Source organism: Physella acuta, unplaced genomic scaffold, assembly GCF_028476545.2.
Source record: "Physella acuta isolate Inbredline_101_S28 unplaced genomic scaffold, ASM2847654v3 ptg000486l, whole genome shotgun sequence".
Classification (NCBI taxonomy): domain Eukaryota; kingdom Metazoa; phylum Mollusca; class Gastropoda; family Physidae; genus Physella; species Physella acuta.
Genome location: NW_026732005.1, coordinates 1,164,689 through 1,190,732, shown reverse-complemented (window position 1 = coordinate 1,190,732; position 26,044 = coordinate 1,164,689). Strand labels below are relative to the sequence as shown.

General features: G+C 33.3%; 1 protein-coding gene across 1 annotated transcript; it reads right to left on the bottom strand.

Annotated features, from left to right (window-relative positions):
* Window positions 1-2,652: 2,652 nt before the first annotated feature.
* LOC131944254 (uncharacterized) lies at window positions 2,653-22,476 on the bottom strand. Its single transcript, XM_059304793.1, has 9 exons — window positions 22,377-22,476; window positions 18,193-19,400; window positions 7,453-7,534; window positions 7,289-7,361; window positions 7,108-7,194; window positions 6,260-6,382; window positions 5,331-5,404; window positions 4,940-5,060; window positions 2,653-4,315 (listed from the first exon to the last, which is right to left on the bottom strand). The coding sequence occupies exons 2-9, from the start codon at window positions 19,392-19,394 to the stop codon at window positions 4,194-4,196; spliced, it is 1,884 nt and encodes a 627-aa protein (XP_059160776.1). The 5' UTR covers window positions 19,395-19,400; window positions 22,377-22,476; the 3' UTR covers window positions 2,653-4,193.
* Between the last annotated feature and the right edge of the window lie 3,568 nt (window positions 22,477-26,044).

Here is a 26,044-nt window from a genome sequence, read left to right as displayed (position 1 = left end):
TGTCTAGGGTTAAATACAAATACAAAGACCTTCTGAAACTAATAAAACTTTTAATCAATCTAAAACCTTCTAAAAATAAAATAAAATACTACACGAAAAAAAATACAACAATGAAAAACCCAACTTACCATTTCAGGAATAACACACTGAAACTACTAACACTGGATAAGGTACCTAAGTTATCACCACAACCTACACGTTATTAAAATAAGACACAGAAAAATACTGAATACACTGGAGCTTAGCGATAATTACTCCTCAATCAAGAAAATTTAAGATGGCGACGTGGCTCTCTCTCTCTCTGTGGGAGTCTTCTGCGTGTCTCGTGTTTGGAAAATTCCTCCTTTTTATATCACCCTAAAATTATGGGATGTTGAGATCAATGCTAAGGACCATTGGTAGATGGAGCCCAAAACACGAGTAACACGAACACAGTTGTAAAGACTATCACATGAGTCTGGTGGAAAATTTCTTAGTTTAAATAACAGCTGTGGTTCACTGGCTATTTATGTGTTTCAAAAATTAAGAAAGTATACTCAGAGAGTAAAGAGAGAACAAGAGCGGTAGCAGAATGTGCCCCCTTCACCAGTTCAACAGCAAGCAAATGAACAACCAGGATTGAGGAACTAATCAAGAAGGAGAAACACCCACACCAGAAGGCAGTGTAGCAGAGGGGGAGGCCAATCAATGCATAGAACAGCATCATGATGGTAACAGCTTGCATATTCTTCATAAATACAAATTTCTCTTCTTTGTTACCTAACCCACCTGAATTGTAAGAACCCAACTAGATTTTCACGTTGCTGTAATCAATTAAACAGCAGTATGTACTTATTTAAAAAAAATACATCTAGCAAATCCATATTTTACTTGCGCAGTAATTTTAAGTATTGAATATTTATGAAGTGATTTTCGTTCATGCAAAATCATTTTGTAAAAGATTTTGTACAAATAAGAGCTAATTGTATTTAATGCATAATCTAGAATTTGCATTGAAAGAAGTAGTCAATAAAAATGTGTATATTATTGCATAGTAATCTGAGTAATGCTTTTTGAAATCATCACATTCAATAAATTTTGCTTACCTGAAAAAAAAAAGTGCTGATGTTCACTTTAATGGTTTCAAAATCTATAGTGATGAATGACTGAAGGACACAATGACTGCCATACTACATAGCCGCTTATATATATATATATATATATATATATATATATATATATATATATATATATATATATATATATAGGCCCCTATATTTATTAGTAGACTGTCTCACTACATTTTAAATTAAACCATTTAACCTATTTAATTGTAAAATATATATATCATGAGACAACAAATCAATTTGAGATAGATAGGCTCAAACTTAATTCTAGCCTGAAAATATGGAGTTTTAATGTTTATGTTTTATAGCTTCCAAGTTTCAATCACAAGACGTTGCTTTGCACCGCAAATATTTTTAAAAATCAATAACAATAAAGAAACCATCTCCTAAATTTACTCTAAGTTTACTTTTTCACGTTTGCGGATAAGCTTATGGTATTGTAATTGTTCACTAAATTGAAACAGGCGCAACAAGCGTCGCCCCGGCAGGATTTTGATTTGGCACCCTGGGCTATCCCGTGATCGCGATGATTATAATTTCGTTGCGATAGACTATGGGTAAGAAAGGTTACTATAGTCTTTAAGTGAATCGAATCGCGCGTTGCGAGGACTGGTGGTATAGTAGTTTAGCTCCTGTAATTAATTTTAATTTTGAAAAACTGCACTCTTCATTAGCCACTGACACTGGAAATGTAAATAGTATTCTAAAGGAAACAACATTTGTTACATAATCTTGCAGTTTTGGTCGCACTACATAGAAAAGCACATCTGATAGCTTAGAAGCTACTACTTGAAGCAAACATCATCAGCATCAATATCTTTTATTAGCGTTGTGCGTCAATGACCTTTTTAAATGTTTACAGTTTTTAAGTTTATCAGCAGGTGTTGTTTTAATAATATTGGATATATCATAAAGGAAGCCAAATAGAAAAATATGCTGTTCTAATTGTGGAACATTGCTTCCAAAGACTGTATACCCATATCTAAGTTTGTGTAGTAGAATTTTGCTTTGAAATTCTGTTCCGGATCTTGTGGTGACAACAATTAATTTAGTTTGAAAATCTAAATCTCTACCTGGTTAACGAGATTTCTAATTCAATGCTTGAAAAAAACGAGACTTACAAGCCATTTTAAAAATGAAATGCAAAAGTTTTAGAACGCCGCGATCTCTAAATCAACATTATAATTAGATAACCATCTGAAATGTTCGAAATTAAAAGATTTAGTTTAAATACAATAACTATCTCATCATATTACCAGAGAGATGTAGCTAGGGGAGGGTTTGCGCCGACTCAAAGGGGACCCCAAACTTGGTAGATAAAAAATCTCATTACAAAATTATATTCAGTCGAAGAAAAGAACATAGACTGCTATTTGATAGTCAGAAATTATTTAATTATTTTCTAAATCAAAATATCTGATACCAAAATAAAAAAAGGCAAAATGACTGATATAAAGCGCCTCGACCTTTCCAACTGAGGTAGATGGGGGCTTTTTGACCAACTCGAATAACTATAATATATAGGCCTAATTTGGGGAGGGGGCATACAATCTATAGATCGCCCTGTTCGCCGAAATAAATCACTACGCATTTTTGTATTACACGTTCTATACTTTATTTAATATTTAAGTTATTATGTAAACACCACATGAAGTGATTTTTTTATCGAATTGTCTTATTATAATTAATGGAGTAGGGTTGCTAAAGACCTTCACTAATTCGAATCGTTCGTTTAAGTGAGTGCAATAGACTGTGGATAAGATGGTGTATTATAGTCTTTTAGTAAATTGAACCAGGCGGTTCCGCCGGCGCCCCGGCAGGGTGCGATTTTGCGCCCCGGGCTATACCATGAGCACTATCCGTTTATGTTTGCATTTATGTTTGTGTTTATGTTATGCGTTATTGCTTGCATTTAGGTTTGCGTTTGTGTTTGTGATTGCGTTTGTTTATTTTTCCGTTTGCTATTGCATTTATGTTTGCATGGTGTTTGTGTGAGCGTTTGCGTTTTCTTTTGTGTTTTTGTTTATGTTTTCGTCTGCGTTTGTGTTGTGTTTGTGTTTTCGTTTAAGGTTTTTTGCGTTGCGTTTTTTTTGCATTGCATTTGCATTTGTTTTTACATTTGTGTTTACGTTTGTGTTTGCTTTTGCGTTGCGTTTTCTTTTGTGTTTGCTTTAGCGAATGTGCTTGCGTACTCTTTTTTTTGCGAATGTGTAGGCGTTTGCATTGTGTTTGTGTTTTGTTTGTGTTTGCGTTTTCTTTGTGTTTGTGTTTTCTTTTGTATTTGTGTTTGTGTTCACTTCTGCTTTTGTGTTTAGTTTTGTTCTGTTCTGTTCCCAAGTCGGAATATTAAAAAAAAGCAATGCAAAAACAAAAATACAATGCAAACACAAAAGCCAAATGAATGGTAAAAATATGTGTATTATAGTGCGGAACATGCAAGTCTAACTGACGCTGTATATTATAATCCCAAATCTATGCAACCTCTACTTACAAGCCCTAAAATTCATCAACCCATCACGCAGATGAAAGTAAAACCCCTTAATCACCATTTAATTACATAGTTACATTTTCTGGTTTAAAAATAAAATTGTAACTTAAATATGTGCTTTTGTTCACTTTTATGGCTCCAAAATCAATAGCGATGACGGAATGACTGAATGACTGACACACTACCACCAGCCTTATATTATAGAATAATAGGTATACTGCATAGCTTCGTTTTTAAAAAAACATTTGAAATTTTGAATGATTATATAACTAGTGATTGTCTGTTAGGTGGAATGCTCAAGTTAAAAGTTAATCTTATTTTTTAGAGAAATTGATAGTATATTCGGATTTTATATCTCGGGAGGTAATTGGAATTACAGAGGTTTCCTTGATTATAAAATATTATAGATATATATGTGTGTGTTTGTGAGTTATATATTTACTACACGTCATCATGTAACAAATAAAGTCCAAGGTATGACGCTCCTGCACTAAACTCTATGAGACCTTGTAAATATTGACTACACATCATGGTGTAACATATAAAGTCCAAGGTATGACGCTCCTGCACTAAACTCTATGAGACCTTGTAAATATTGACTACACATCATGGTGTAACATATAAAGTCCAAGGTATGACGCTCCTGCACTAAATTCTATGAGACCTTGACCCGAGACACTCATTTGTATCAAGTCGCCAGTCCGTAGGTGGAACACAGCACCTGGATTAAAGGATTATAGGTGTGTCAGGTAAAACATAGCACTTGGATTAAAGGATTATAGTTGTCTCACTCAGGAAATACATATATTCTCTGCCTTGGTTCTAATTAAAACAAAACGCACTAGTTTGTCATTTTGGTCAATCTAAATTGAAGTAAGTGTCCTTTCTAACATGAAGGTCTAATGTAGAGTTCACCCGTTTCAATTACCTCAGAATATGAAATTAAAGTAATCTTGTTCACTTTTTCACTCTGTATCTCTCTATCTCCACAAATATCTCTTTTCTCTATATGTCTCTTTCTCAGCATTTCTCTGAAGCAAGTTTACCAGTCGCTAGACCTGTGGCTTTACCACAAGTTAATGTACACTAGCCCGTACATTACGACTCATGGCTTTGAGCGAACCAGAGATACGAATCAGGGCTTCGAGTTAGCAAGTTTACCAATAACCATTAAACATTTGCATGCTAATAATAGAGCACTAAACAACTAAACCAAGCCAGGCAGGAATGTACTAGTTACAAAACTCATGTGATTATTCGTCTTTACAAAACGTAGCGTAGAACATGATGTTTTAACGGAAATTTACAACACAAATATTTACGCCACATAAAGGTTATAACTCACCTGTGTAAGCCGTCTCCTGACTACCTGTACAGTTGCTACAACAGGTGTGAACAGTTCTCAATAAGACGCCAGATAAAACTGGGCTGGTGGCTGATCGTCTGCTGATGTACTGGAACCACGTCTGGGGAACAGACCCAATATTTAAAAAAAATAATCTATCTTCTCTGATAAGATTGTATTATTTAATCATCATTATCGATCTATTCATCTTTATTGATCTATTCATCTTTTTACGGTATTTTGTTGGTAAACAGGTAAACAACTATTCATCAGTTTAGATTTATCAGACGTAATATCAATTAGCTCATGAGTTCAGATGCATACATTTAAAATATAATTAATTAATATATTGGGAACTAATTAAAATTTGTTCTATTTTGTTATTTTCTACCTGATAATGAAAGTCTGCTGAAAATCTTGTGGAATTAGGCTTAAAGTTGACGCTACTGTACACGAAATACAAACCTTTAGAGGAAAAAGAAACGATATAGTTAAAATAAAAATATAAAAACGTATAGTGCCTAATAGTAACAGTTAAAAGCTTTGGATGCGCTGAAAATAAGAAAATAAGCTTGATTTCTTTAATGAAAGCATTGGTCGGGGATGAAATATTTTACACACTTTAGTGACTGATGATTTAATTTTAAAAAGCAGGTTCGTCTTATATCCCACATTTTAGTAATTGTAACATTCACAAAAGTTAATACACTTATCGATTTTTACGATGAAATAATTAGACTCCTTACTTTAATGCTTTGGCTTTCTGTTCGTTATCAATAAAGTTGATAACGAATACGACTAAAAAACTTTCTTTAAAACCTGATACCTTGTGATATCTAAACACAATTACCTGCCCCTACTTAGTCCTTGGTCTCCTTTCAGGCGTGGCGTCAACCAACTGTGACCATCAGTTCACTTCCGTCGGCTAGTATTTAATCTTGTTGTCTCCGCCCTTTGTTAGTTAGTTGTAATTACATTTAATGACTAATGTAATTATTTAACTAGATTTAGAATTATATATTCTTGCATTGTTATCAACACAAAATCCATTATAATAGCCCGCGATGCCTCGGGTCAATTGTGTAAAATCTAAGACAGTTTGGCTGTGTGGTTCAAAGGTCACGACTTGGAGTATAGTCAGTCTATGTTGAAGAAACTGAACGCCACTCTTCCACACTAGCGCACCACTACAATACTTTGTACAACTCAGTATAATTAGCATCATATAGTCGCATCTATCTCAAACGTATCCCTGTCCTGGTTTACTCGTGCAAAAGATTTAACGATGCAACAAGCAAGAGAATAATGAGCTTTACACACCAGGGTATATAATGTTGATCCCCTCCCGTGTGATGTTGACGCCTGTAGCGTGTTGGTGGATGTTGTCTGTTGCTTGTTCGTTTAACTCAAGGATTGAGTGGCTTGTTGGGTTAAAGATGGGGTCTAAGAAATAATGTCACACTTACGTCAAAAACAGACATTTTTTTTGTAATTAATACTGTGGAAATGTACTTATAATTTAAAAGAAGACATAACATCACATAGTTATACTGGTTCACAATTAAAAATCTCAAATATAATCTTTACTTTAAAGTTGACCTACGTTAAAGAGTAATTTATAATTAATTTAAAATAAGAAATACAGTAAGTTATTAGTTTTGCGACATGTTAAATCTTAATTGTGCGATTTATTTTTACTCAAACGACGCCAACGGACACTTAATTAGACGAAATATTCCTAAAGAAATTGAGACAACCATTGATCCCACGGGCGTTGAACTATGAGCAGAAATTACAGTTGTTAAAGTTTTCACCCAATTAGTAGCTGTCACGGCCTTTTTCTACTGTCAACTTCATGGCACAAACTCAAGACAAATACCAACCGCATCACTGTTGTGGTATTGCATATTAAGGCCTGATGGATAACACCAAACAACTCTTGTCCTGGTAATTTACACAATTTTATTGATTCAAAGATACAACAGCTTCATTACCAAACAACGCCATTTTTTCTTCCTGCTTCCTCTCTCTACTTCCACTTTCTTTTTGCGCATGCGCCCACCCACAATATATTTTAGATTTATATCGCCTTTTTACACCTCCACTTGAAACATACATTCACCCTACATTTGACTGTTACAGTAGTCTAGACATCTCCGTGTGCTTACCTTCTTTATGATCTGTACCGAGGAATCTCGCTGCAGGAAACAGACGTACGAGGGCCGATACAGTGTGAGCTCCAAGCAAGAGAGCGTCTAATAAAAAGAGTTTTGCCATATAGTTATCTATCAGTTCATTTATTTGATGATAATTTTATACGTTATGACGTGTTAGTTTAGGCAAACTCACAGTTTTTGGGTGTATTTTTATCTTGGTGGTAGATCACTACATCAGCCGAAGTTATGGTTGTTTTGAAAATGTTCTAAAACAAAACATATTTTATGTTATATTAAAAATAAATAAAAAATTCAGTTAAACATAACACCTTGTAAGTTTGATGAAAAATATTTTACCTTGTAGCTGTGACGGTAAATGATCCATGCGATAGCAACTATGGCAACAACAAGTGCAACTAGCGACAGCGCTACTGAAATTCTAACAGAAAACACATTCTGGCATCAGCACATATAGAATTGTTGATGAATTAAATGAAGTCACATATTATATTTAAATACTATACTACTAGGATAAACAATAAGGTACGCGAGAATATTCTGTTAGGTATTGTCCGGATTTAATAAATCACATGATGTCTACGTTAGCAGAATCAAACGTCGAGTTTCAAACATGTTTCAAAATACATTAGAATTTTGGGTATTGTAAAATTGTATGAAATAAATGAGATTTTGTTTTACTTCAGCCTTGCAGCTTCTTGATAATAAGCCTATCAAAAGCCATTATTAAATTAATTAGACTCAAGTATTTTGTAAAAAATTATTCAATATGATTAATGTTGAGTGCGTGGTCCAGAGGCGCCCTTACCGACGCCCGGGTACAAACTTTCAATTCGGCGCCCCCTCGAGAGCAAATTTTCAATTTGCACCCCCCACCAACTTTTCGATTTGCACCCCCCATCAACTTTTCGATTTGCACCCCCCCTCAACATTTCGATTTGCACCCCCCTCCAACTTTCAATTTGAACTCCTCCCCCCCCCCCCTCAAAATGCAAAAATGCAGCAAAATTGACATTTTAATTTTGTTTTACAACCCATTTTGGCGCCCCCTAAGGTCGGCGCCCGGGGACATATGTCCCCCCTGCCCCCCATCGCTACGCCTCTGGCATGGTCTAGCTTTGAAATACCAGCGCACGAACCCAAAAATCACAAATAAATAATGTGTCCGTTTTTCGTATCCTAGGGTGCAGTATGTACTAGGGTAGAACGGAAAAGCCTGGCTCAATCGGACAATTAGACTGATAATGATGAGGTTTACGTTTATTCATCATATCGTTATATTCAGTGTATTATGCAAACTTTTACCATATGCTGAGTGAGGTTTATCCACAAAGTATACACATACTTAAGGCAAGTCACCACAGATCAAAACACATTTTTATTTAAAGTTGCGTTTACAAATTCCATATGTTAAAATGTATAAACTATAGAAAACATTAGTAAAACATCAGCAGTTGCAGTTATTGTTGCTATGTAAAAATTAACACCTTTAAAACTCTGTAACTTTACTATCATAATAGATAAATAAAATATAATTATGGATTTATGCTTTTCACTTCAATCTATGTATTTCTACGTTTATTTTTATTTTGATAGTTAGGATGCCTTTTTACTTTCTCGTATATACGTAGTATAGAGAAAGTATTGTAATCGTGCAAAAAAAAAAAAAAAATCGAGATTTTTACAAATCTCGACGTTTTACACCTCACTGATACGGAAAAACATAATTTTGCAATCTTGTCCGTATGTCTGTGTGTGTGTGTGTCTGTGTGTGTGTCTGTGTGTCCGTGTGTAAACACGATAACTTGAGTACCGTTACAGCTAGGTTGATGAAATTTCATATATAAGTATTATATCAAAATCGTAGATCCGTATCAACTTTTGAGCGATTTCCGACAACAGGAAGTGGTACTTTTTCTACTTTGAATTTTTCAAAAGCCTATAACTTGAGTACTATTTCAGATAGATAAATGAAATTTCAAATGTAAGTAAAAGATCTAATTCTCTACCTTCTGTTACATTTTGAGTAATTTCCGTTGACCGGAAGTAGTAATTTACGCTACTTCCGATTTCTCAAAAAACTAATGTAAATTTATTAAGTACTAATACTATTGCGCACTATTATACACACCTTTTTAGGCGTTCGCTTGGTGCGCAATTGTTTTTTTACTGAGATTCTATTCTATTTTTAAAAGTTTCAGTATTTAAAATGGATTAAAAATCATAACTATATCCCCAGTTACCATCCCCTGTTGTTTTATATAAGAATATTCAAGAAAGTTTAGGGGAGATCACTACCGGTTTATTTACACATATTTTTACGTCCCACTCCCAATCCTTACCACTTTATGGTACATTAAGATCAGATGTACCATAAATTACAAATGTCATTCAACCGTGTAGTTGGGCGCAAGTACTACGTTTTCGTACAATGACATGGCCTGAGTCAGTGTTTCCCAAACGTTATCAAGTGGCGACCTCCTTTTATAAAAAGTAAGTGAACCACGACCCCCATAGAATTAAAAAGTCGAAATTAGTAAGGAAATTAATAAGCACTACAATAAGATTTTCTAGTAGTCTTTCAAAATTAATCATTCTTGACAACTGTTTTAATATTATGAGTAAAATTGCATTCTATTAACTAGCCACAACATTCCCGGTTAAGTTTTTGTTAAGGGGTCATCCATAAATGACGTCAAGCTTTTTTTTGGACAATTTTTACCTCCCCCTCCCCTCATCCACACATCTTCACAAAAAGCCAGACCCCCCCCCCTAAAATGACGTCACGCCTCAGCCTACAACCCCCCTCAAAATTGCTGTTGAGTTTTTCTTAAAACATCGATATTTTTCCAAAATATTGTCTGAACTCTCTCATAGAGCATTTTAATCAATTCCAATTACAATTTATTAAAACAGTTTTCTAAAATTATTTTTTATAATGCAAAAGTGTGACGTCACACAATCTGAACCCCGCCCCCCCACCCTCCCTCCCCCTCATCACACACCGTCACAAATTTACGGACCCCCTCCCTCTACGAGTGTGATGTCATTTATGGACGATCCCTAACGCCAAACTTATGTCATTCTCAACATTTAATTTATTTCTTTGTTTCATTTTTAATTGGAGAAATATTAGATCTATAGACACAAAAGGAACTAAAACTCGAAAGGCAATCAATTTCACGTTTGGGTATGAACGGTGCATACCACACCAAATTTGTTTGAAAAGTTTTAAATTAACACGATATGTGACGCGGAATCATTCCGCAAATTTAAGAATTCATCTTGTAATGCATCTGGAATCCTGACAACAGAGGCGTAGTGACCCTTCCAGGCGCCTGGGGACAAGTTTTCAATTTGGCGCCCCCTCCCCTTCCCCATAGATTTTTTATATTTATAATGCAAAACTGCAGCTAAAATAAGCTTTTAATTTTTTATTCCAACCCATTTTGGCGCCCGGGGACATATGTACCCCAACGGCCCCCCCAACCCCCCTTGCTACTACTCTGACTGGCAACATCAAAGGAAGCAGAAAATCGACTACGTATCAATGCAGTTTCTTCTTTTTTTTCAAGGAAATAACTCTACAGTTCGTTTTCAAGAGATGCCCAGAATCCTCGTTCAAATTTTTATTGATCTCACAATCAGATTCATCTACCACACTGCAGAGTTTCTTAAACATGGCAATATTTCCAAGATTTATTTTTCTTCGACAATTTTGCAGCTATAAAAATAATGCCCTGATATTATCACGAAAAGAGCTAATATTCATTCATTTTCAGATTAAGCTTATGTTGATGTTCGAATTGATCCATGACAAATAATATCATGGACAAATGATCTCAGACAAAATATTTCAGACTAAATATCTCACAGCAAAATTGTAATGATATGTACGATGATTTTAGTTGATTTGAACTTTTTTCTATTGACTGTCAATGTGATTTTGTGAATTAAATGAATTTGTTAAACTTAACAAAGCATCACAAGATTTATTAAATTTAATCTTTGTAATAATATTTGATTTGAAAAAGTAAAAATTAAAACAAACTTACTTCTTTAGCCTGAAAGGTATAATAATGTATGATAAAGGTATAATGTATAATGTATAATAAAGGTATGATAATTTAGAAAACAAATAAAGTAGCGGTAGCTATTTAACATTATTGTTCAAATCAAGCGAAATAAATTTCAAAAAATGTGAATGAGTCTTCCGGTTCGTAACGTAAACTATTGTTTTTATTACATTATCGACACAAACATAACGTTTACGTTTATTTGCTGGCAGGTACATTGTTATGATCACACCTCTCCAATACTATGTGATCATGTATTGTGTGAACTCTTGCTTGACATGTTCTAACTTCACATTTTCAAATCTATTTCTTTACCTGCTGCTCCACTTATGGCTTTTATAAACAGAAATTCATCAGAGACTAATGTCCTATACACTTTCTGCGAGGTAACGAAAAAGGCTATAGATGAGTAATCACCAGTAATGCTGCTATGTTTGCATGCACAGTAAGACAACTTAGCTCCGCGACAACCGCTGTCGTTTAAATAAGCATTTATCACCTAATCACTAAGGCAAGCCCGACGCATTACTTTTGAATTTAGATGCTAGTTTCATTGTCCATGGAAGGCTAATGTCTTTCCTATAATGCATGTCTCTGCCATCAAAGTGGGTGGCCGATTCGATACGAATGTGTGCCTTTGTTGTTACTTCTTTCCATTTGATCTAGTTTCGTCCACCTGACATGGTAGGATTGTCTCATATTTGGCAAGCTCACCTACGTTGTCTATCGAAAAAAATTTCTTTAATCTTCGCGTACTATATTAGTAATAACAAATTTATACGGCAAACAAAACCATATGACAGTCAATAAGAAAATGTTCAGATCGCTAAAATCATCCTACACACTATTAAAATTTTGATGTGAGATATTTTGTCTGAGCTATTTTGTCTGAGATCAATTGTCCATGATATCTATTGTCCTGATATATTTTGTCCTGGCATCTTTTGTCCGTGAGATCATCTGTCCTTGAGATCCTTTGTCCGTGAGATATTTTGTCTGAGATCATTTGTCCTGAGATCATTTGTCCTGTCACCGTTTAGACATATCTGCTAGGTATGATACTCTTGATATGATATTCTCTCCAACCACCCTTTGTCGTTAACGTATATCAAAAAGTCTTGTTTCCCTCGCGATTTCCATGAACAACTTGATTTCATCTTTCAATAAAAAAACGATCCACAACATTTACTTTTGACCAGCGTAGGCCTACTGTAGTGTAGAAAAGCTGAACCACGTAATCTTTATGCATGTCTTTGCACAGTTCTTTAAACAGACGGGTGTTTAGGGCTCCAGATTTAATATAAATTACGACTTTTTTTAGCGATGGCGATGGAGGAGTTTTTCTAAATCTTTTAATGTTTTCTGGAAACCCGATTTAGACGCAAACATAGATGGTGCACCATCAGTAAAATACCCACAGCCGTATTCCAATTTTAACCATCCTGTTACAAAAAGCGTATTTATTTTCTCCATGATATCTTCACAATATAGCAACTCTTCTTTGCTATCGTCTGAATGAATATATTTTACAAAGACAACACGAACTCACATCTGGTGATTCATCAACTTTAAAAGCAAACAATGGTAGAAGCTTGATTTCTTTCAAAATTTGATCTTTAACATCTACCGACATGTCTGCCATAAGCCGCTGAATAATATTATTAGATATAGATATTTGTTGTATCTTTACTGCACTGGAATCCCAGAGAATTTATTTCACCATCTTCAACATGCAGGTTTTGATATTTTCTTCTATTGTGTAATTTTTTTTTGCTTGGCAATTTCTAATGCGATTTTATATGATGTTTGCACTAATGCTGCGTTTCTTTGGTGAAAACACCCTGTTCGATCAAGTTTCTGATGTTTGCAACTATTTTCATGCCGACGAAAGAACTCTATATATTTTTGATGTGTTCCGACTGACTCGTCTCAAAATGAAGTTTTAGTTTTGAAGGTTTCATAGACTCATGACTGAGAACAACTTTGCACAGTACGCATTGTTTCTTCTCTATTCCATTTCCAGTGATGTTAGTAAAGTCGAATTTCAAATATTTTTCTAAATATTTATGTTTTTAATTTCTTTACTAGGGTTTAGTCTACCAGTTGGCGACCCATCAGAAAGCCTACATTTTGGGAACCAATGGCCTAAGAGAATGCTTATCAGTTACGTTTTACCTTTTTTTAGTAAACAGTAAACTCTTAGCTCATGCTGACAACAAAAAGTATAAGTATCCATATCTTTCAATTTAGTTGTTGATCATTACTTTGTTTCATGTCAATTACAAAAATACAATTTACTTGATACTGTTTATAACAAAGAGTTTCTGAATAGCAACGTTTCCCTTAACCCTTTTGTGAAAGGTGTTTACACCAATACCAAGAAAAACAAGAGAACGTCCAGTATAAAAGCTAGGGGCAATTTTAGTGGGCTTTCATGAATAAGAAATTATTACTAAAATAAATATGTATTGTAACCTTTCATTCCAATGAATTAATTTTGATGAATTTTTTGGAGGAGAAAAATCTCAACCGGTAGGCTGTTGTGTGATGAAGGCATAAAAAAATAGGGAAATCGCATTTTTTTATCAAATGATATATATTTAGCAGAATAAATGTATGTAGCTATTTTATTACATAATGCAACTGTGGGTTAAAAAATTAGAAAAAAAAATTACCTTTATTGGACATTTATTGATTTATTATAGGTTTAAGTAAAACACATGTTTATCCCACATCTGTGCAATTTAAAAGAGAAAATTTCATTTTAAACAACATCCATATACCCACTTTAAGGTCATATTTCTTTGTCATGAAACCTATTTTTGTCCTGGGCCAGCCAGTAACAATCTCAGTTTGCTGATATTCTTGTTGTTGCTAAATGTAAAGTGCTTTTAAAGGATTTAAACTTGTTTGTAGGAAAAAATTATAATATTTGTAATGGCGATATCTGTCCTTAAATAACACTTTGTCCTGAGAAATAAAATCTGAGAAATGAACTGATGCCAATACATTGATTTATATCTGCTATATCAAAGACTTCAAGCTTTATCTGTATTCCTCTATGTAATGTATGGTGTTTGTATGTGTTGACTTATTAGACTAACTACTAACACAGTTTGTATTATTGAAATGTTGGAAAATATTACATAGTGTGAATAAAAATAGCCTTGAAGATCTTAAAGGCATTGAACTAAAAACTAATTAAGCCAGTTCCTATTTTACTTTTTTATTCTTACAAACACAAGAGAACATTCTTATGTTTTAGTTTACCACTATCTAAAATAGCATCTACTTATAAATGCACATCATACGAATAAAGTCTGTCGCTATTTTTGCTTCGAACAGTAACTTTATTCTCTCTGCATCAATATTCAAGTGTTAAGTGGCAGCAACACCTTCAACTTCAGGTAAATAATTAGTTGAATAATTAGACATTTTTGATGAAATTCTTCTGTGAAAATCTTTGCTCATCATAGGCATCAAGTAAATCAAAAACAAAAATAATGTCACTACTAAAAGAAATATTGAATTATATCTTAGTATCTCTATCTGTTTCTCTCTTTCTCCCTCTCTGCAAATGTGAAAATAAAGTATATATATATATATATATATATATATATATATATATATATATATATATATATATATATACTACATCTGCACACTTGCGCAATTTAAATTAACATCATTAAAAAAAATAGTGTATCACTGATACTTTTATTATACTAAAGGCTAAATATTCTAGGTGGATTAAGCACTAAGTAAGAAATGTAACTAAAATATTATTATATCATTGTTTTTCTTGAACAATATTAACAACTACTGCATATTCCACAGTTATTAGGTTGATATTTCCGCCTGAAGTCTTCCAGATCAATTTCAGACAGAACTGTTCGGCTGTTTATGTTGCTGTAATAATAAATAAACAATGTCGTAGCAAAAATAATCTCTCTCTCTCTCTCTCTGTATATATATATATATATATATATATATATATATATATTGTGTATATTTTATATGTATATATTTGTATATATATATATATATATATATATATATATATATATATATATATATATATATATATATATATATATATATATATATATATATATTATATTATATTTTATATATATACACAATTTATATATAAAATATAATATATATATATATATATATATATATATATATATATATATATATTAAGTTGGATTATTATTCTACCTTTATCATTTTATATTTACCTGTATGCCTATGTAGTAAATAATATATATGCTAAGTATGTAGGTTAAATTTTGTATTATTAATTATTTTCTTCAATGATACTTTCTGCTACTTTCTTAACATATTTGCTCCGAACCCTATATAATGTTTTAATAGAAAATTATATGTACGTTGTTCTAAGTAGTAATTAGTAAATATTACTCTATTATTATACTATAATTGTTATACATTATGACATTATTTTTCTTCAATAGCATAACACGATTGTTTTCTGGTCAATAAAGCACCTTTTCTAAACCGAAAAGTCGTTAAATTTTTAATACTGTGCTGATGAGACTTGGTAGCTATGGAACTGCAACACATCTACAAACACTGCTGCCTTGTATTTTGTTCTTGACCAGATGAAAGCTATGGGAACAAAGAAAAACAAGCTGAAATCTGAGTTTACACGTTATACTTAGTTGTGTTGGAGAAAATCAGTTTCAGCATTACAAATACAACGAAGAAGACGAGAAATTAATTATAATACTATCGAATAGTTGCTAGGCCTAAATCAATAAAGTTGTTTCAGCTGTTGTGATGGACGTTCCGCCGTTGCAAAAAGTAGCAAATGTTACCGTAATTTCATATAATCTGCACAAATATAACATAATAGTTTACAAGTTACTTACTTTTATGTAAAATTACTTACCTGATATATGAGACGAAATTGTTTTGAAGAGAAACACGCCTGAAAATTGTAGTTATTTCTAAAAAAATTAAAATCTCGATCGCAACAAACGGAATCAAATTCAAATTGTGTGAAACGAAACAAACTTGCACCGGTCTATAGTCCACATGTTCCCAAACTTTTTCGAGTTGCGACCCCTTTAAAAAAAATTCTAATTGACCCTCGATCCATATACAATTACATTTTCCGTTAACGCCAACATCATGTCATTCTGAACATTTTATGTATTCATTTGGTTTTTTTTAATGGTGAATTTTTGAAAAGCAACGCTCGCTGAGATATGCAGGCTTAAAGGAAACAAAAGCTCGAAAGGCATTCAATATATTTTGTTTTGTGTACTTTTTTACTTTCTCGTATATACGTAGTATAGAGAAAGTCTTGTAATCGTGCAAAAAAAAAACCGAGATTTTTACAAATCTCGACGTTTTACACCTCACTGATACGGAAAAACATAATTTTGCAATCTTGTCCGTATATCTGTGTGTCTCTGTGTGTGTCTGTGTGTGTGTGTGTGTGTGCGTAAACACGATAACTTGAGTACCGTTACAGCTAGGTTGATGAAACTTCATATATAAGTATTTTATCAAAATCGTAGATCCGTATCAACTTTTGAGCGATTTCCGATAACCGGAAATGGTACTTTTTCTACTTTGAATTTTTCAAAAGCCTATAACTTGAGTACTATTTCAGATAGATAAATGAAATTTTACCTGTAAGTAAAAGATCTAATTCTCTACCTTCTGTTAAATTTTGAGTAATTTCCGTTGACGGGAAGTACTAATTTACGCTATTTCCGATTTTTTAAAAACGCATCTAAATTTATAAAGTACTAATAATATTGCGCACCATTATGAACATCTTTATTCGGCGTTCGCTTGGTGCGCAATACTTTTTTCTATGAGATTCTATTCTATTTTAAAAAGTTTAAGTATTTTAAATGGATTAAAAATCATAACTAGATCTATATCCCGAGTTCCCATCCCCTGTTGTTTTATATAAGAATATTCGAGAAAGTTTAGGGGAGATCACTCCCGGTTTATTTCTTTTAGATAAGGGAAGAAGCGCCGGAGATCGTTTTCGAGGGTTTGAGATGCCAAAAAGTCTTCACATTTTTGTTTATATTACAGTCAGAATCGTCTACCACACTACAGAGTTTCTCAAACATGACAACTTTTCAAAAAAATTTTTATTCTTCGCTGATTTAGCAGATTGAATGAACATTACTCCGGATTATCGTAAAATGCGAAAATATTTGTTTTCTCTAAATAAAGTTTAAGTTTCTGTTCGTACATATCTGTTAGGTATGCTATCTACAACCACGTATTAATTATAATCCTCCATTTTAAAAACAATCTTCACAATATCCTAACTGTTTGTATATTGCACTACAAATAGTAACTTTTCTTTGATAGCAGCTGAATGAATATGTTTCACGAAGAGAAGAAATGGTGAACACCAACTTATATCTGTTGAATTTATTCAAAATCTGTTCTTTAACACCTAGGGCTATGTCTTGTATTAGCTCTGTATATATACATTAGACATAGATATGTCTTGTTTATTTCCCGTAATACAAAAGAATGAATTTCACCATCTTTAATATGCGCGGTCTTATAAAATTTTCCAAAGAGTATGAGGTTTTTTAATTGAACTTAGAGAAAACTATAACGTAATAATGTATCTAGATGATAGTTTATTTATTATTTTGTTTAAATAGGCCTATATGAAATTTTTAACCATCAATAAAAAAATTACAAGCTTTAAAACATCATTTTAATGAATCCTTTTTTTAGTCTACTAGTTGGCAAATTCGATCAAACATTTCTAAAGATTGGGAACCCTTGCTACAGTCTTTTTCGAGCATGAATCTGGGTCGAATGGAATTTAACATGGAACTGCATCTTAAAACATAGATTTTAACATTTGTGTCAATTCATTTGGCGTTATTTCACTTTGTTGCGAAATCGCTACAAAATGAAACGAAGAGCTCACAATTTTTTTTTTCATTTTTAGTTTGTTCAATTTGCACTGAATACAGAAATAATTTACCTGAAGTAAGAAACGAAACAAATACCGTCAGCTTCATCAAACTTGGCATCAGAACCTACATAGACTACATCGACCTCAGATCTGTTAAAAAATTCTTTATCCGTCTCCGCCTTTATTTGCCTGTATTGATTTTCTATTTGGGATAGGTCACGTTTAAGTTTTTCTTCATCTGGCTTGTGTTTTTCACTTTCCCATTTCATTCTATTCATTACGTCTTCTACCTCCTTTACAATATTTTCTTCCCTAACTTTCAACCTGTGTTTGTCTTTTAAAATTATGTGAGATAATTTTATTTGTTTCTTGACATTTTTCCTGATCCCTGTTACGTTATGCAACATATCGTGTAAAGCTCTTGAATTCTGATCATTTTCATTCAAGTTTTCAATGATAGCATCAGTTCGAACCACGATCTTTTCCAATAACTGTATTTTTTTATTCTCGTCTTGTTCAGAATAACAATTTTTGATTTCGTCTAAAATCAATCTTTGAGCTTTCAATGTCTCTTTTTCAATCATGTGCAATTTTGAATTGTTATACACGTCTTTACGTTTCCCTTCCGCCTTTGTAAAATCCTCAAAACTGTATCTATTACCGCCATTTGGGAGACGATTCACCATATCAATCAGGTTCTTGATTTGCTGGTTCCGTTCGTCTTTATTTTTCGTAACGTTGTCGAACAAAACAATCCTGTTGCAGCACTCGTCCAACAGTCGTTTGAATGAACCAGTCTCCTTGTTGCAGTAAGTCTCCAGATTTGAGCCATCTTTCATTGCATGCATTTTAAATTTGTCACCATTACACATGATAATGATGCCATAGTTTCTTAAAAAATCGTTTCCAAATATAGTTTTTAGTATCTGAATAACTTTTTCATCTGGCTCAGTAAGTCTAGTTGCATATTTAATAACAAGAAGAAATGCGTGATACCCCTGTGGATTAGTGATCATAGTATCTTCCATGGCTCCTCTGCTGCGAGAAATGTCTTGACATTTACTGGTATCAAACGCACCAGGAGTGTCAACTACTTGTAATACACAATCTTCAAACCTGCTCCATTCATACTGTGGGTGAGTTTTCGTCACAGTCTGTGTTCTGTAGCTAGTATAAAAAACATCATTCCTCAAGATAGAATTACCTGTGGAACTTTTACCGCATCCAGTGTTTCCTAATAACACTAGATCTAGTTCATTAACTGTAGACATTTCAACCTGAAAATACATTAGGAAATTGCTGTTCATTTATCTTACATGCTTTCTATAGTGATTTTCTTATAATGATACTAATACACACTATTTTAAATTAATTACGCCAATGTAGACAAGCACAAACATACACAAAAGTTAGTATAAAAGAGCGCCATATATCATATTTTATAGCTAGAGTGTTTACTGTATAGATACTCGAAAGCTGCGGTGAAGATATCGTGATCTAAATACAATTATGTTTGTAGCCTCACAAATATTGACATGTTAATCTAACCCACTTTGCATTGTCCGATTGACATTAAATTCGGTGCAGTTTTAGATCATGGATGACGATGCAAGAATATTTGCCATTAAATCTAAATTAATGCTTTTGTAAGACGCACAATTTAATTTAAATTAATAAAAGGCGAGATAACAAGATAAAAAATACTAGCAATAGATGACTCAGAGGGCCGTCGAGGGCGAACTGTTTTCACGGATGGCTAATTTCGAGTCCTATCTTCGATCACGCTCATAGATGAAAAGATGACAACTGAAAATAGGTCTAATATTATGTAATAGACCATAAACCTATCTATGGACTCCTTATGAAGTGGAATATATTCTACACGAGTGAACTTCCAGGCTTTTGTGTTTAGTCATACCAGCTTTAGTAAGGCTACACCATGTAAATCATGCTTTGACATGAATCTGTATAAAATTTTAAAATTAAAATTAGTATTTTCTAGGCAAATAAAATTACTTTTATTGGCAATTTAAATTTGTATTTCTTATTTTTAATACAATTTTTCATTTTTCATTTCTTTGTGATTTGTGAATGTAATAAAAAGCCTTTTTATTTAATTTTGTAACGTGAGATTTATTCTATAACTAGACCATGAATTTAACCAAAGCCCACATTTTAGAACTTTATATGGCGCTGAATGCTATTCACCACATACAGTTAACTGTGTTTTTACTCGATTGCATTATAATCATACGACTGATCTCGTAATTTTGAGATTACAGACTGCCGGCAGGTTCAGAGGTCAGTTACACGCCTACTCTGCTCAGTAAATTGGATGGTCACTGGTCAATCCCGGATGAGAATGCAGAGACCTAGCAACCCCTCCCGGCGCCCGGGGCGAACTTTCAGTTTGGCGCCCCCCCATATATATACATATATATATATATATATATATATATATATATATATATATATATATATATATATATATATATATATATATATATATATATATATATATATATATACGTGTGTATGTGTGTGCGACAGTCTGGAAAAAAATTAACAATTACGCTGATTGTCGTTCCCTAAAACTTCACTCGACGCAAATAAAATTCCCGTTAAGATGCATTATCCTTTAAAAATGATGATTAGTTATGTCAGAAAAAAATTAAAATTGTAGCGGTGCTAATTCGTTTAGCACAGTCGTTTTATGATTTACGTTCGGATTTTGTCTGTGTGGACGATACAACTATTAAGAAGGGTTCGGTTCTCCAAAAAGTTAAGAACCACTGCTTAAGAGTGTATTTTGTAGAAGGTGCAAGCTTATTTGGTCTACTTTTTGGCGTATCTTTAGAACAATTTCGATCATTGTAGGCCTATATTACAATTTTGAATTATCAGTTGAACAAAGTAAATAATCAGTACAATATACTAATTTTCTTCTCTCTTCAAATTTTAACAAAGAGTGTCGCTTCCCACCCACCCGCTGCGATCGTATGCTATTTTACTGATTGGATACCAATACAAGAATCCGTTATATTTATTTCTCTTTAATCCAGGCAAGATGTAATGCAATCAAGTAAAAGTATCTGATCTCTAACGTTGAAGTTGAGAGAATAGTAAGAATCGTACAAAGAACTAGTTGCGTTATTACTTAGCAACACTGGGTAGTGAAATCGTACATTAAGTGTTAATACAATTGATTTCTTTTCTAAGTGTTAAAAGAGTTATCTAGTAAGCGATCCAGTACAAATCCTTCGGTTTTTGTTGGTGAAAAAGTGCCCACCCCCCTTCCCCACCATCTTGCACAAAAATGGTAGAGTGGATTTTAAACGTCACTAGCTCTTTTTTTATGTTACACAATCGTAAAATACGCTTTAGTTCAGCGTGTTTCTTTTCTGAGTGATATCGGTTATTTATTCCTTAATCCGGTGTGAATTTTTCCGATTTTAGTCTTCGAAAAAGCGCCCCCCCCCACCCATCTAGGAAAGCTGGAAAGCGGTTTTTCCGGTCACTATTTCTTAAGGATATACGTTTTACAGTTACACAATCAAGGTAGAAAACAGTTAAATCAGTATACAAAGGCTCTCAGACGTTAAATTTCTTTACTTTGACTGTTTATAATTCAAAACTGCAGCTGAAAATGAACTTTATTATTTTTGTCTACCCCTTTTGGCGCCCCCCCCCCTATGGTCGGCGCCCGGGGCGGCCGCCCTCCCCGCCCTCCCCTAGCTACGCCTCTGTGAGAATGGGGGGGGGTGCGGAGAAAATGTCATTGAGCCAGTGCCACATCATATAAACTACTGCTACATTATAGAGGAAAACTAAAATGTGGATCGGGAATTTCCGCAATGACTTAAGGTCTCTATAAATATCCCGACCATTTTCTAGAAAAACTATAAATAAGCTGTTGGCAGCCCGCCAATTAGCAATCGTTGTATGTTCTCTATGTTTAATATTTACGCAAGGCACTTTCAGTCTACATCTTTCCAAACCTGCATTAGGGTATAATAAAAGTAACTTAATATTACTTTATATTCAAATCTTTAATAAAATAAATCAAACAGGTGTTAACGATGTATGACATTGTGACAAAGATCGGGTCAAATTACACTGTAATCAGGTCTTGGGCAACGGTTCAAGAATACAATAAAAAGAAAACTGGTGTTGGCACGTTTCCAAACATGACCGTATAAAAAACACAAGCAATCAAGCCGTACGAAAGCTTGTGACAAAATCTATCCTCTGACCTTTAAAGGACCTCTGGTCACAATAAGATCATACACAGAATCTAAGCTTTGAATACGTTTTCCAGAAACTTCGGTAGGGCAAACATGGCTGCCAGGAGGAAGTTCAAAAACATTATGTATGCAGGCCAGTAGCGTACGCAGGGGGGAGCAGAGGGAGCGGCCGCTCCCCCTCTGGCCATTTTCAGCAAAGTGGCGCCTTTTTGGAAACTTTTTAAACTCAAAGTTTTAAACAATGATATTTATTTAAAAAAATATTTTTGGTCGGCACATCTATGTAAACCACAAGATTTCTTTTCATGCAGCAATAAAGCATTTTTGTACTAGTCTAGTAGTAGTAGTGTCTACGTTTACAAAACGTATTAACAGCTGCATCAGTTTGCCATTCTAAAAATAACCATTTCGATGCATTGCAATGTTTAAAAAACCTTTACGGGTAGTATCACTTGGCAAGAGGGGTGTTAAGTTTAAGGCAACTGTGAATTGTATTTTCTTACGTATAATTGAATTAGAAAATGTTATACATAAAACTTCACACATAATTACTTTATATATACAGTTTGAATCGTGTGATCAATTTAAAAAAAATTACAATACAGAAACAAATACAGCTGATGTAGCACCTCTATTTAAATTTACTTATAAGCAAACTGAGTAGTGGTGGGGAAATTTTGACCACGTCAATAACGTCATCACGATGAAGTAGTAGTATTCTTAAGTTTGGACGTTAGTGATTACGATTACAAATTATATGAAACAGTTACAACCCCCTCCCTATTTCTGTAATATGTAGGCCTATTTGTGTAATACATATTTGTGTAATATATATGTATGTTTAGACCAGTCATCTAAAAACTGACGCTATGTTCACTCTGAGTGTGGTTTTATACCATCTCTGATTTTAAAAACTTTCATTATGCTGTAATACTTTAGCATTTATGAAGACGATATATTAAATTCTGATTATTGAAAATAACATTTTGTAAACACGAATAGTGTTAAACAATTTCATTATATTCTAAAGTAATTATTTATTTGCTTTGACAATTATAATTAAATGTGTAGATATATACATATTTATATTAAGAGAGTAATTATTTCCCCTATTTCACTTGTCTTAAATAATTTCCCAGGAATTATTATGTAAGAATTTTTTTACAAGAATTACAAAACAGATTGTGTTACGTTCATTGTTTTTGGTTGTAGTGTGTGTATATTTTTTTTTTAGATTGATACAATTTTTGTTTGTCGGCCTACATTGTGTGTTTTTTCTTATTTCTTCAGAGTGCTACTTTCAATTTATTTTACATCATAGCGAAGTAATGACATACAGCTTGTAATTATATATATATATATATATATATATATATATATATATATATATATATATATATATATATATATATATATATATATATATATATATATATACCCTAATTTTTACATGGTGTAAACATATATACATTTGCGTAGGTGTATGGGTATGACTTTTATTAATAACGTCTTTTCCAGATTTAATACAAATAATTTTGGGTCAGATGTATGTTGACTGAAAAGATAGTCCTGAATCTGTTATAAAAGAATGGACGACAGAATGCTATCATGTTTGGTTACAACTTAACGAATTTAGTTATTATATCTACTCCAAGAATACTCCACACTAAAGTTTAGAGTAAACGTTCTTTGGAGAAATGGTTTGATGTGTTGGACAAAAATATAACGGGAAACCAAAACATTTTTTTACCCCACTGATCTGCGATGGTATCTAATTTTGAAATGACACAAACCTAAATGTAACGTGAATTATTTTTAAACACGTACAACAGGTTAAACAATTACTTTAATCGCAAACGTTGTTGAACCTTTCACTTACTTACTGCCCGTCCCCACCTGGGGCATGAGCCACCAAAACATTACATTGTCAGCGATTTTTTCAACCAAACCTACTAGTGTCGGCCTCTAGTTCACGTCATTATGTTGTTCTTGACAGCATTTCCTTCGCTTGTCATGTGAGTTCAACTCCAGCGCTTGTCTTGTGGTGCGTGTTGATGATGTTCATAACGTGCCCAATCTTCCCTTCCTTATTTCTTCCTATCCTGGACTTAAGTAAGTCTTGTGCCAAATGTTGCCATTAGGGATGGTGTCTGGGTAGCCAATATGTCGAATTCTACTAAGCCAGCTTTAATAAATTCCTGCAATTTCCCTAATGTAGTTTTTGTAGTCCTCTAGGTTTTTGCGTAGGTTATAAAGCAAGATTTCACGATAGATTTGATCATGTGAAATTCGGTTTCCAAGAGGAGCTCTTTTGAATATTCATAATGAAAAGGGCAGAGTTGTCTATCCTTACTTCACATGTGTTTGTTCCACCATGCGCATCTAAGATGATTAATGAAGTGGTGCTTCACTCTATTTACGTGGGAATACGATAACTTGACTACATTTTCACTCAGGTAAACGAACCCACATACAAGTAAATATGCTCTACTTGGATTACACTCAATTTTTTAAGAGACCTATATTTGGCAGCATTTCTGATTTATAAAATACCTATAAATTGACCACCATTTCAGTTAAGTGGATACAATGTTAAACATAATTATAAGATGTAATTTACACATTTTGAGTAATTTCAGTTGACCGGAAGTATTTCTTTACGCTGTTTACGATCCCAACCCTTTTTGTTATATAAGAATATACAGGAAAACTAGGGAACATCCCCCCCCCCACTTTATTAATTAAATGTTTATCTAAACAAAATGTAGCCTACCTTTTGTAATGCAGATATCGAGCACGCAATTGCAATGTACAGTTTAACTCGGCAGTGATGATTGTTGTGGCAACATATGTGATGCGTGACTATGTGACATTCACGCTTTATTTTCCCGGAAAACTATTTAGTAATCTGCATATGAGGAATCTAATAATATGGTAACATGTGCTGTTATGCATCACATAACATAGGGCAGGCAAATAGGCTATACAGGTTTAAAGGCTGGGGGGTGCGGCGAGTTGGTATATGAATATATATATATATATATATATATATATATATATATATATATATATATATATATATATATATATACATATACACAGTTGGTATATGTTATTGCTTCCCCCCCCCCCCCGGAAAATGTTGAAAATATCAAGTGCCCCCTCCCCCGGAGAAATTAAGTCTGGAAGAAAAGAAACACTGATCACTGTTTTGCACACACACCTTTTTACTTCTACTTGCGAAAGCAAAATTCACATTTTGGCTGTTTAAAAAGCTATGATTCTGATTGTAAATATAAAACTATAGTGATTCTTTACCTAAAGTGTGCATATTCATGTTTCGGAGGCAGTTTTACTCTTATCCAAAGTGTTTTTATATTATTTTAACTAAATTAACCCGAGGTATTTAAACATATATTCGTTAAGTATATCAGTATGTGCTGATAATCTCCAAGTTGTGAGAATGTGTTAATTTTTCTGCACGTTTATTCAGCTTCCTCCCTCTCCCTCTCCCATATGTTTGATATAATTTTTAACACAATCCATCTAAAAATATGTACAAGATACTTTTGGAAAATGTTCTAGATCAGCTAACAAGCAAGGGACCCTTAGTTTCATTTCTTTTCTGCTAGTATTGACATATAAAAAATAATGTAAATCGTCTTCTACGGGGCACA

Bases quoted from the DNA above. Each gene is read 5' to 3' on its own strand.
- LOC131944254 (XM_059304793.1), bottom strand. From the start codon at position 19,394: ATGTCTACAGTTAATGAACTAGATCTAGTGTTATTAGGAAACACTGGA. The intron at 7,195-7,288 runs GTGAGTTTGCCT...TCTTTTTATTAG, and splicing joins TAAAAATACACCCAAAAACT to ACGCTCTCTTGCTTGGAGCT. The intron at 5,405-6,259 runs GTGTGTAAAGCT...TTTCCTCTAAAG, and splicing joins GATCAACATTATATACCCTG to GTTTGTATTTCGTGTACAGT.